Below are 12,260 nucleotides of genomic sequence, written 5' to 3'. Positions count from 1 at the left end.
TCCTTTTTAACACGATGAATCAGAGGAGCACTCTGTGCCGACATCTTCTACTCACCACCAGCACATCAGGGTCAATTTTGTGCATCTTGGCCAGAAAGAAGCCGAGCAGAGTCCGCTCTGTAGCAGCGATCTCCACTTTCCCACTCTAACAGAGGAACGCAGTCACATTAATGTTTATTCACATCGAACAAAAATATAATCTCCATCAAGTCCATTAGAATTTACTTTTTGTACAAATTAAACTAAAAGACCTTTCTGTAAAGTCCTGTAGTATATTTATGTGTAAATAAAGTTTACTATATTGCTCAAAGTCCTGCTGAAGCTTTCCTAAATCTGCTGCATCTGAAAGTGTAAATATGTCAACCACTGATCTTCCTCACCTTCTTCCTCACAGCATCTTTGAAGTCGTAGGGGAAGATACAGTCAGCCGGTTTACTGACCACTGCAAAGACAAAAACTATTTAATAACAGCTCCAAAACTTTGTTAATTTCACCATCTTTCAGACTTTCACTTGTCGACTGAACTTTAAAATTGTATTACATTAATGCATTACAATGAGCATATATAAGAGTATACATTCATATATAAGAGTATACATTCATATATAAGAGTATACATTCATATATAAGAGTATACATTCATATATAAGAGTATACATTCATATATAAGAGTATACATTCATATATAAGAGTATACATTCATATATAAGAGTATACATTCATATATAAGAGTATACATTCATATATAAGAGTATAAATGAATGATGCTCTAGTCCAGGGGTGTCCAAACTTCTTTCACTGTGGGCCACATACACTCGAGGTGAGATATATTGCCTTAAAAAAATGTCTATCAAATGTAGGTAAATTATTCTTGATAATTGAATATGCTCCATCACAGCTTTCTATTAATGAGGTTTCATTTAATTTGTTACAATAAGGGTTTGCAGCTCATTCTCAAAACAGAAGCCTCAGATTGCTTCTTAGTCAGGATGGTGATCCTCCTTCACAGCCCTGTATGAAGGGGAACAAGGGGAGAAGGGGATGGATATATCTCAATCTTGTTAAACAAATAGGTTTTTGGGCTTGTTAACACATCAACTAACGTTAGTTAGAAAATGTTATCAACTTTAATTGACTGAATTTATTGAAACATTTAGCTTATTAACATGAATACTGTGTACTATATGTGTTAACTCTCCTATAATGGGAACAGCGTTGCACTCAGTGGGAGCAGTGATGCTGCGCTTTGGACTGAAGGATGCTGCAGGTCAGGAGTAAGTTTGGTGTTTGAGATACGAAGGACATCACAGAGATGCTGTCGCTCATTTTGGTTCTCAATCTGCTTTTGTTAACAGAGTTAACAGAGAAAATGTTTGCTCAGATGTTGAGCCGAACAGACTCATCATTCTTTGTGCGTGGCGTCTCATCAGAGGAAACTTTTCCAAGCTCCGATAGAAGTCGGGGAGGGAGAGAAGCTGATGTTGATTCTTCAGGGAATTATCGTATACAATTATTATTCTTCATTATTATTCAGCATCGACATCAGATAGAAAAGCTTGAAATTCTCTGTGGTAAAGTCCTCGTGCTCGAATTATGTTGTGCCCTTTAGACTCGTAAGAACAAGCAGCTCTTCCGTAGCGCAAAAGTTATCGTCAAATCCCCGCAAAAAAAAAGGAACAGCTGTGCGGTGTCTGTCGCATCTGTGCTCTCATCACATGCAATCGGTAAACATCTAAAGCACAAGCTTCATCTGACACTTGATGTTTTAAGTTAGCTGACAAGTCAAAACTGTGTTTCTGTGTTAGAACTAAGAAGTGCAAAACATTCAAGCACAAGTTTCTATCTGAGCCTTATTCCATTACACTTTTAGAATTTGCTGCGAGCCAATTAAGAATGGGCCAAGGGCCGCAGTTGGCCCGCGGGCCGTAGTTTGGACACCCCTGCTCTAGTTGTATCATATTAGGGACACAGACAGTAAGGTCACAGCCACACACGCACACAACATGCACATCGATGGGAAGTGAAGACAAAGCTTAAAAACAAGGTTTTGACAACAACTTTTAAGAATTCGGAAAAAGGACGAGAAACTTACAATCGGTGCATCTATAGTATAAATAACTTACCGCAAAAATGTGTTTGGTACGGAGGTTGAGGTGGAGCTTTATCCATCTGGAACTGATAGTGGATCAGTGCAGCCAGAGACACAATCTGCAGAGGAACATTTACATCATCAGGCCGTTGCTCAGTGTGTCTGAGCACAACATTAAATAACAACACAGAACCTGCGGACCTCATTGTGGTGCGTCTTGGGGTTCTGGATGGTCTTCAGGCTGATGGACATGACGGTGATGGGGGGAGGCGACAGATCTCTGACCACAGTGACGAGGTCGGTCCTCACGGCCAGAGCCTCCACCTTACACCAACTGACCGGCTGGCTTATCAGCTCTAACGCAGACACAGGGCGCACATGTGAAACAACACGAGGCTCCAACAGAGTTAATTGTTCTTAGAAATATCCAAATGAACTATTTGGTGCAGCTTTATCAAATACTAAAGAATTATCCAACATTTTGTAGAAAGGGACATTGGCCTTACGTGGTGTCTTGATGTCCAACCAGCAAGGCCCTTTAATCTTCCTGCTGAGGAGGAAGTGCTCCAGACTGGAAATGTTGGTTCCAAAAATGTGAGAAAAAGTTGTCCCCTTAAGGTCCGAGGGCAGCGCTGGGAACTCAGCCTGCAAGAACAAGATGGACAACATAAGACAAATATTTTATCTTAAAAACACACACATAGGCCTGGACCTGAGTACTTAACACTTAGACAGGTTGCATGTGTGCACGTCCACTCACAGAATATCGGACTTCCAGGTACTCGCTCTGTGTGGGCACATCAGGAATTTCAAAAGCGTAGTTCTTCTCCACTTTCTGCAGCGAGAAACACAGAAAACATGCAGCGGTTACAAACACGGCAAAACTGCATTCATGCTGAACAGTCCGTCACTAAGGTCGGCGCTGACCTTCGACTTGAACTTCATGATCCTGAACTTCTCAGAGAGTTCATTAAACTCCTGGTAGACGTCCATCAGTCCTACAGGAGTGTCCGACACCTCCCCGGTCTTGGTGTTTGCTTTCTATTCATAAAAACAAAACCAAACAATTGAAAACATTCCTCATGTGACCTGATTTCACACACAGAGTTTACATGAAGAGATAGTCATTCTTCTGAACTTCTCATTTTGAATGAAACCTGGTTGTTTCTTAAAACACGTTGTTCTTGTTTAATATTCTGGCTGCACTGCGACAGAGCGGGAAACTCACATATTCACGAGGCAGGAGGTACATGGTCCGCTCAATGTTCTTGACCGAGACACAGCAGCTGACGTGAGACTTCGCAGACTCAATCCACACTTTTCCAAACAAGTAAACGACACCTATGCCACAGACAAGTTAAATTATCAGGACGTGTTCTACAAATCTGAACAGGATGTTTGGATTTACATGATACAACATCCACTTTAAGTTGTGAATATGTCTCACCTGGTTGGCTGTATGGGTCTTCAAAGGCATCCAACCAATAGAAGCGGAACAGCTGCTCCCCGTCTGCCCCCTCCACCAGCGGGAGTTGGCTGGAGTCGACCTGGATCTCTGCTGGAGCCTCGCTGACCCCATCTTCCTCCTCTTGTCCCCAAGAGCTTCCCACCCTGTTGGACCTGGAGAAGGACAGATAGAAGGAGGTTTGAGGTTTTTACATGTGAGCTCGGTTCATTTAAATGTATGTACAGCAATTTAGGTTTGAGTCAAATCTATCTCCTGATGAAGAAGAAGCAAACAAAGCAGATAAAATATTTACACCAAGACAGGATCCTGAGGCTCTGCTTTGGGCTCCACTTTAACGGCTGCTGCTTTAGTTGAAGGTTCAGCATCATCTTTAGGTGCAGGCTTCTCGTCCTCGAGCCCGACCTCCATCGGCTCATCGAAGTCCACACTGTCAAACGCCAGAGCGCCATTCACTGAAAGACACATAAAAATGTATTCTTGTTGCTGGACGCAAGAAAAGAGGCAAAAATCTCAAATAATCTGCAGATTTAAGGATAATGAAAAGTTGTTTCTGTCTTGTTTACCTTCCACTTCATCCAGATTCTCCTCAGGTTTAGCAGGTGCAGAGGGCGGGAGGCGGGCTGAGGGCCTGGGGGTCGGGTCAGAGGGCGGCGGTCTGATAACTTTGGCCTTTGTAGCCGAGGGCGACTCCTGGTACAGAAGAGACATACGTTACAATTATTGGATTCAAACTGTTTAATATGGCTTACAGTTTACAGGTACTTCCAATCATATAAAAGGGCTAATGATACCTTTGGCATCTGATGTTTGATGGAAAAGGGATTCATGTGTGATCCAAGATACTTCTTTTTCTTCAGAGTGACCACCGGCGGAGGAGTCAGAACAGACGGTTTCTGACGGAGGGAGAGAGGAGGAGATGTTTGTTTCAAGACGGATGCACTCGAAGGTTGTTTTGCTTTTTTCACTTTATAGAACGCAAAAGTTCAAACAGACATCTGTCGAACATCTTAGTTTGTTACTGTACAACTGAGAACATGAATAAAATAACTGATATTAAGTTAAATAATTAATTCATCTTTAATATTATGTCTCAGGATTTTAAAAGACCACTAATTAGTATTTAAATGCTTTAAAAAACTAATCTAGATTTGAGTAAATACTTTGCCAGCTGAATCAAATTGTTTGTTAAACCTTTCAACCTTTGTTTCATAAGAATACATTTGTTTTCTAAGTATTTAACTCATTTGTTTATAGGGATTGTATAAAGGCGATTAAGTTTGATCATGAATATCTTGATATTAATTTACAGTTAATTACAATTCTTCAGGCTTTGAGGAGTTGCATGTTTGGTTATCTTAACACTTCTAGGGGAAACGCAACACAGTGTCTCAGCAGAGAAAGTCAAACGCATCAGTTGAGATTGAATTGTGTTGCATTGTCTAGACAATGTGGTACCAACCGCAGAGTGCAGGTCCTGCAGGATATCTCCTAATAGCTCATCTTTGGACAGGTCGACGTCTTTCTGCAAGAGACACAATGAAGCTTATGATCAATGCAAGAGCAGGAAAAAGTAGAACATCTTATATTTTAAGTTAAGATCTGCACAGGTCACCCTTCGTGACATTTGTAATAAATGTGCGTCAATGAAGCGAGCAGAAACTCGCCTCAGCAGGTCTCTTCACGTTGCTGTTCATGAAGAGGCTCTTTATGGTGTTGGGCTTTGCTACCACTGATTTTTTAACATTTTTCTTTGAGCCTCCTCCTTTAGCTCCTTCTTTTCCTGCAAACACAAACAAAACATTTACACACTAAACTCTTTATGGCACATTAACCCTTCAATTCAATCCTGTATGAATGTTTACCTTTGTGTTTTTCAACTACATCATCGTCCAAATCATCGTCAAAGATTTCTCTTCCATCCTCCACATATCCTGTTCCATCTGAAAGAAAGACAAACTTTCAGCATCAAATGAATAAAATACAAGTTATTTGTTTATTTATCAGATATATTATCACCGTGGAAACATGTGACTGAGACTCACCATCGTCAATAATCCAGTCGTCCTCTTGTCTTTCTCGAACCATCTTCGAGTACTGCTGCTCGTCCACCTCCTCATACACACTTGTGAACTCCTCCACCTGAAAAACATCAAAAATGGTTGAACAAAATATACGAAACAAGTATTAAAAAAGTAAAAAAACAGACACACACAGATACACACACACAAAACACACACACGCACAATAATGCTGATTCTGATGTCCCATTTCATTAAGTAAGATTACATTAAACTGTCACACACAGAGTTGAATTAAATGCAAACGATAACACACAGATTATGTGATATCCTTTGTTATTATGTGATATCCTTTGTTATTGTGCATACTGTAAATGCACAACACTTAAAAGTTTCTCACCTCATATTTGATCTTCTGGCCCATCTTGGCCTTTTTGAGCTGCTCCAGTGCAGACTTCCTCCCGACCTTCTCACTCTTCTCCCGTCTGGAGCGAGACTTCGCCAGACCACAGGCATCCCCTCCATCGTCTGAGGGGCGGGACACAGATACATGACGATGGGGAGGCCGGTATGAACGTGACAGTTTGATTTGCAGAAATTTATCCCAACAAATACTCCACTAAAGCCACTTTTGCAGGGAAAATGTTTACTCCAACTTCTGCTCTTTGAACACAAGGACATAATGGCTCTTGGGGGACTTTAACTTAGCATTTCTGTAATGGATAGGAGAATTGGTTCATGACTATATCTGACACACAGCAGAAAATTAACAATAAAGCCAAAGTCAAATCCAAAAATGACAGACGGCATAGCAGAGAAGATAATAGTGTATAGTAAACTGAAGTTAACTAACATTATTTATCTTACAACATTATCTTCCAACTTTATCTTAGCAACACTAGACTCATTTGGGAAATAGTTACCAATTTAACGCATTTTAAAACACATATCAATGGCCTAAGCGTGTCCCTTGTTGTAGAATGACAGTGTAAGCTAATGTTAGCTAACTCCGCTAAACTCTGCGAGCAAATAACACACAACTAAAACTCACCGCCGGCAGGAGCGTCCGTGTCTTTCTCTGGGTTTGATACCGGAGCCATAACTTTAACAAGTTTAATAACTTTGACGTTTTCTCACTGACGGCGGCAGATCAACACAACAACAGGACAGACCGCGCCAAATCTCCTTCCCGGGGAAAGTCATATGCAGGAAGTGACATCACATCACTGTCAGCCAATAAAAAGAAGCGCTGCTGTCTCCACCGTGTCCGCGCGGCGGCAGCGTTGTTCTTCTGTGTTGTTTCCTCCACCGGATCCAGAAAGTACAGTATGTTTACAGTATGGGACTAAAGTTGCCATGATAATAAATGATTACATGTTTTTATTTATTTATTCTTTTATCTTTCTTTTCTTTTATAATTACATATTTTTTAATTTCATATCATTACACAAAACATTAATAAATGCACAGACCAGTGTGTTTACATTCACAGAGGCATTATCTAAACTCCTATAGGACTTTGGGAAAAATGCTTGGCGTTTCCTTTTTTATTATTAAAATGTACATGTGCATTAAAGGGAAAACTCATGAATAGCAAACTTATTAAAGACATTTTAATCACTGAAGTGGTTTCAGCACTTTTTCCCCCTAAACGCTAAAGTTGTTCAGGCTTCTTGTGTTCCACCAATATAAATAAGTGCCTCCCAGTTCATGGTCTCTGTGTTTTCCAGGCAATAACATTACAACCTTTTTTATATATATAAAGTCAATGGCTGTGCCTGTGATGAAGCTCGCTTCCATGGCGACCAGGCGGCACAATGGGCTCCTGTCCCAGATTGGGGCCACAGAGACTTTACAGTGCGTCCAACAATGAAAACACAAAGCATGTTTTGTTCTTCGTCCCCACCGCCTATTTTGGCTTTTGTACCACAAATCACGGTGATGATTCATATGTTAGTCAGCTCCTGTAGACTTATATGGTAAACTTATATGACTTCAATAGCAGCTGGTTTGTGTGGTAAACGTTTAGGAGTGGGTTAGTTGGTGTCTTTAATTTTAGGCTGTAACCGTTTTCTAAGGGACTCATTGTTTTTTAAATGTTTTTAAACGAGGCTACAAGTTGAAGATTGCATGAATAAGGTCCTCCACTGTAGTACAATAGGAAGAGGGTTCATGAATGTATATTCTAGTAGCTGTAAGGTCTGCTAAATGGACCGTGGCACAGGTTGTCGCAGCTCATCAGCGGTGAGCAGCTGATCTGTCCTTTGGACACGCTGGACAGACAGACGGACGGGCTGCCGTCCCCCCGCTGTGCTGGAGCAAACACTGCCTCAGACTGAAGAGAAACCAGACAGAAGAGCAACTGGTTAACGAATTACTTGCTTTACACAATTGTTTGGTTTTTGGACAATATGGTGAAACAGCGACGCATCAGAGCGCATTCCTGTTGCGCATCTGTTTGTTGCAGGAGAGGACCACTAAAGGTAAGAATGCAAGTTTCGCTAAGTTATTCTAGTCCAGTCGGAAAAAGGAAGTTTGTCAAATAGCTGTTGTGGGAAAAGGGAAAGGAGAAAAGTAGCCTAGTTTAGTCAGAAGCAGATAATAACATCCTGTTTTAATGTGTTTGCTAAATATACATTCGTCTGGTGCGATTGTCGAGGCTAAAACAACAAATATATATCAATACAACAGGATACATTGAACACACATCCTACTGAACTTTACAGTAGTCTGATTAACTCATATGGTGTATAGACGCTGAATCTTGTATCCTCATATGTCATGTTCTTTGTCGCTATCGGGATTGTTTGTGGACTGTTTCCGCATTATAAATGCAGATATTAAACCATATAGTATACATTCTTAAATACTTCACATTCTCCTCACATTTGAACTACTTCCGTGCCGAGCCAGTGAATCAGTAGTGATACTCAGTATCATCTCACTGATGGTGCTATGGACCTCCACCAATCCACGCTGCTCACACTTCGAGACTGTTGTAGCTCCTCTCTGATTGGTCCTTTCTTGGAGCTCTCTCCTCTTTTCCGTCGCCATGGCGAGAGCTCATCGGATCTGCGCACAAAGATCGTGTATTAACAGCAATGACTCACTCACAGACAAATCATATATATGTTCTTCTTCTAATGTGGCTTGTTTATATAGGCTACCTTATTGCAGAAATATCTATATTTACACCAATGCAATTTACGATAGTGCCTTGTTTTTGCACAGCCACCAATGCTACTGAACATCTGTAGCCTTGAGGCCAGATCTGGAGATTTGTACACAAATACAAAGCTGAATCAGTGCTAAGCTAGCATTGGCACATGGCAACAATTGCAGATGTACTGCACATATATATCTACTAAAGCTCTCATATACTTTCCATCCATTGTTTCCTCCACATTTCCAGTGCAGGCTCTGTCCAACATCTTTTAACTGAATATATTTGCAAGAACATCCTCCCTTTTGTGGTTCTGAGAAACATCTGCAGAGTGAGACCTCTTCACTGCCTCTTCCTCTCTGCAGCAGGGATCATAGAGGTGGAGGAGGAGAGGACAGACAGAGAGTCAGAGCAGGGAGTGGGCGGGGGAACAGAGGAAGGAGAAAGAGACAGAGTGGTGAGGAGGAGAGAGGCAGCGTCTCTTACTGATGCTGAGTCACATTACAGAGGGACCAAAGCCACATCCCATGAGTCTTTGGGAATCATGGAGGAGCTTGAGCACACCTGCCCCCATCCCCGGACGGTAGGGCATCTGAATGTGCTTTTTTTGTGTGTTCATGCCTTGCAGTGTGTGTGACAGGGAGGCAGAGGAAGACAAAGGGTCCTGCTTCCTCCCCTGTTACGAAACAGATCCCCTCTATAGCATGGGCTGTGGGATATGCCCAGACTGCTGAGTGGACAGTGTGTGTGTTGCCAAAGGAGGGGGTTCACCCATTGAAAAGCATTGCATGAATGTCCTGCTCAGGGGACATTGCGGCAGTAAGGAGACCCTCCTGTGTTTCGTCTTTGGTGTAATTCCTCATCCTGGCACTCGTGTTTCTCTCCTCATCTGTGCCTTTTTCTCCCTCCTCTGTCTTCGCTCCAACATCTCTCTATTCTTGTGAGGCAGTCTCGTCTTTACTGCCGGTGTTTTCTCGTTCCCTGTGTAATCCTCCTTATGCCAGATGTTCTTTGCTTGTGCCAGGGCGGGCTTTACTGCTCGCCCTGATAGGCCTGTGTGCCCTGGTGAGTTTAAGCTTACCATCTGCTCTGTGTTTGTAAGCCACCCCTCTGTTCTCACCAAAGAATCACGGGTGACAAGGGTGCTTCCTCACCACAACCTCTCTGCTGCTTTTTTTGTTGTAGCTCCGATGGCTAGCATCTTTGATGGAGACGCACAAAGCAGAGAAGTGGAAACGTTTAACATGACCTGACAAAAAATGCTCAGTCCAATCTAAAATACACGGGAAGCATGTGCAAGTAAATGGGACGTGAACACCATAAAAGGAGTCTCACGGTTATTACATGTGTTAAAAGATTAATGCCTCCTTTCTATTCCTCCTGCAGCTGTAACTCTTTCCCTGCCTGTGTGTTGCCTGCCTTCATATATTTTGTTACTTGCATGCAGGACAGTTAAAATCCACTCGTCTACACTAAATAGTTTGCAGACCTCTAAATTTCTGCCCACATCTCTGATTATTCAGCAATTCATATAATGAAGTGAAATGTCAATTCACTACTGCTGACCAACACAGAAATGAGCATAAAGCATCATTACACCAAATAAGGAAATATATAACAATAAAAATATATTTGTTTATATAGTACTTATCAAAACACAGCAATAAAAGAAAAGTACTAGAAACTAGAATTAGGCAAAATCAGTGCGATACAAATATGACTTGTTTTATATGTTATAAGGTCTAGTCATGAATAAATAAAAAGTACAGTGTGTTGTCCTACATAACAAGTTGACATAACAGGGAACTCTTTGTTACACTTATGTACAATCACAGATAGAAAGCACACGGAAATCTACTGTTGGACTTCTGCAACATGTTCTTATCTTACTTTAATTAAGTCGTGTTTATAAGTAATTCTCATAAAATTAGCAAAAGCAGTGAAGTATCAAGGTGATAAAACAATGTGAAGTGTGTCTTTGGAGCTGCTGAAGACGTCCCAGAGAAGAACACGAGGTCTGAACAAGCTTCAGTAGCACCTCCCAGATGTTTATGTTTGCATGCAAAATTAATCCCGGCCTGCAAATATTGTATGACTCTGAGAGAAGAATTTGTGATGAAACAGTCCCAACTTATCATCTCATTGAAATGACCTTCTCATTAATACATTCTATGTTTATCTTAATTCTATCTTATTTTATCATGTGTGTTTTATTTACCATTAATTATGACTTTATTTCCCTGTTTTTCATGTAAATTCTGTCTATTTTCCCTAATTGAGATGGAGCTATAAATCTCAAAACCTTGTGCAAATAAGAAGAAAATGTTTAATCTAATAAACTCTCTTCCCTTTAGCTCTTGGTTAAAGCTTTGTTTTCTTAAACAAATTCACCTGTTAAAGTGATGAATCCAAACTAAACCTTTAAAACACCAAAGTCACACAAAAACATAAACTAACTAACCGATCGAGGCAGCGGTGAACCAGCACCTCCCGTGTTCTACTAGGTAAAATTACTGTTTTTGTCAATGGAGTCTGGTGACTTGAAGAGAGCAGAGATAACGTTTTCAGCTCCCTGTCAGAAAGGGCTGCCTGACAGCAAGGTGAAAATATTGTAAATATAGCGTACACTTAAACTGATATGGTTTATTTAGGTGTCTTCAATATGTTGTATATGTCCACAGCTGTACATAGTTTAGCTTCCTGCTGGTACTCGTGTCTGTTTCTCTAAACAGGGGGCGTGCCTCTGACTATTGATAATTACCTCAACCCCAATTAAAAGAAATCCCAGTGTCACTCTCCAAACCTGCACTTATTCAAACCAGCTGATTAGATATTTGATGGCCCCTGTCTGAGTCTACAGAGCATGTTGCCATGCCAGACTGTGGTTGTGTTGCTGTTCCTAGAGGATATGATGACGTCAGTTGCCTGCATTGTCCACAGAGACTGAAACTGTTTCCATTTTATTTTCATCCTCCTCTCACACTCCCACAGCTTTCTGCCCGGTGCACACTCTGATTCAGATTCAGTTTCTATTCCCTGCAGTCAACAGATGGCATACAAAGACAAATTTCCAGGCAATGCAACACTTTAACCTTGATGTAGCTTTGACAAGCTCAAACAAGTATCATCCATTATCTTGCTTGTCCTTTCTCACTCTGTCTGACTTTGTTTCCATATCCCACTGTCTTTTATTCTTTCTTTAACGGCTTACTTAACATTTATTTATTTACTTCTCCCTGTCCCATTCACCACTGGAAGTCACCTGCATCTTCAATCTTATTCTTCCCTTTGAATTTTAACCAACTCCTGAGAGGCCTCCACAGCAGATCAATAGCTCTGCCCTTGTTTTCTGCTACATGTTAATACGCACAGAAGTACTTTTCTGCTCACACACACACACACACACACACACACACACACACACACACACACACACACAAACACACACACACACACACACACACACACACACACACACACACACACACACACACACACACACACACACACTAAGTGATCAAT

The 12,260-nt window shown here is 41.2% G+C and overlaps 3 protein-coding genes across 6 annotated transcripts in view; 1 reads left to right on the top strand and 2 right to left on the bottom strand.

The window, feature by feature from the left end:
• pola1 (polymerase (DNA directed), alpha 1) overlaps positions 1 to 7,896 on the bottom strand; it is a 49,285-nt gene extending 41,389 nt beyond the window's left edge. For both annotated transcript variants that reach the window (XM_029457994.1, XM_029457995.1), the window contains exons 1-18: positions 6,627 to 7,896; positions 5,976 to 6,103; positions 5,600 to 5,696; positions 5,420 to 5,497; positions 5,222 to 5,337; positions 5,017 to 5,079; positions 4,349 to 4,450; positions 4,121 to 4,247; positions 3,850 to 4,009; positions 3,537 to 3,709; positions 3,318 to 3,430; positions 3,017 to 3,130; positions 2,850 to 2,924; positions 2,596 to 2,734; positions 2,291 to 2,445; positions 2,124 to 2,208; positions 381 to 442; positions 56 to 145 (exon numbers count right to left, since the gene is read on the bottom strand). In XM_029457994.1, coding sequence (XP_029313854.1) covers positions 56 to 145; positions 381 to 442; positions 2,124 to 2,208; positions 2,291 to 2,445; positions 2,596 to 2,734; positions 2,850 to 2,924; positions 3,017 to 3,130; positions 3,318 to 3,430; positions 3,537 to 3,709; positions 3,850 to 4,009; positions 4,121 to 4,247; positions 4,349 to 4,450; positions 5,017 to 5,079; positions 5,222 to 5,337; positions 5,420 to 5,497; positions 5,600 to 5,696; positions 5,976 to 6,103; positions 6,627 to 6,675 — 1,926 coding nt within the window. In that variant the 5' untranslated portion in view covers positions 6,676 to 7,896. The remainder of the gene's footprint in view (positions 1 to 55; positions 146 to 380; positions 443 to 2,123; positions 2,209 to 2,290; positions 2,446 to 2,595; positions 2,735 to 2,849; positions 2,925 to 3,016; positions 3,131 to 3,317; positions 3,431 to 3,536; positions 3,710 to 3,849; positions 4,010 to 4,120; positions 4,248 to 4,348; positions 4,451 to 5,016; positions 5,080 to 5,221; positions 5,338 to 5,419; positions 5,498 to 5,599; positions 5,697 to 5,975; positions 6,104 to 6,626) is intronic.
• Positions 7,897 to 7,921: 25 nt separating this feature from the next.
• Positions 7,922 to 12,260, top strand: part of pcyt1ba (phosphate cytidylyltransferase 1B, choline a) — a 9,564-nt gene continuing 5,225 nt past the window's right edge. Inside the window, exon 1 of one of the 2 annotated variants that reach the window (XM_029458001.1) lies at positions 7,922 to 8,058. In XM_029458001.1, coding sequence (XP_029313861.1) covers positions 7,987 to 8,058 — 72 coding nt within the window. In that variant the 5' untranslated portion in view covers positions 7,922 to 7,986. Of the gene's footprint in view, positions 8,059 to 9,163; positions 9,322 to 12,260 lie in introns of those variants that run through there. The other variant, XM_029458002.1, reaches the window with a different exon arrangement.
• pdk3a (pyruvate dehydrogenase kinase, isozyme 3a) overlaps positions 7,994 to 12,260 on the bottom strand; it is a 20,337-nt gene continuing 16,070 nt past the window's right edge. The window contains exon 12 of one of the 2 annotated variants that reach the window (XM_029457997.1): positions 7,994 to 8,647. In XM_029457997.1, the coding sequence (XP_029313857.1) occupies positions 8,556 to 8,647 (92 nt within the window). In that variant the 3' untranslated portion in view covers positions 7,994 to 8,555. The remainder of the gene's footprint in view (positions 8,648 to 12,260) is intronic. The other variant, XM_029457996.1, reaches the window with a different exon arrangement.

This window comes from Cottoperca gobio, chromosome 20 (assembly GCF_900634415.1).
Source record: "Cottoperca gobio chromosome 20, fCotGob3.1, whole genome shotgun sequence".
NCBI classification, from domain to species: domain Eukaryota; kingdom Metazoa; phylum Chordata; class Actinopteri; order Perciformes; family Bovichtidae; genus Cottoperca; species Cottoperca gobio.
Note: the sequence above shows the minus strand (reverse complement) of the source record. Positions and strands in the feature narration are given on the sequence as shown.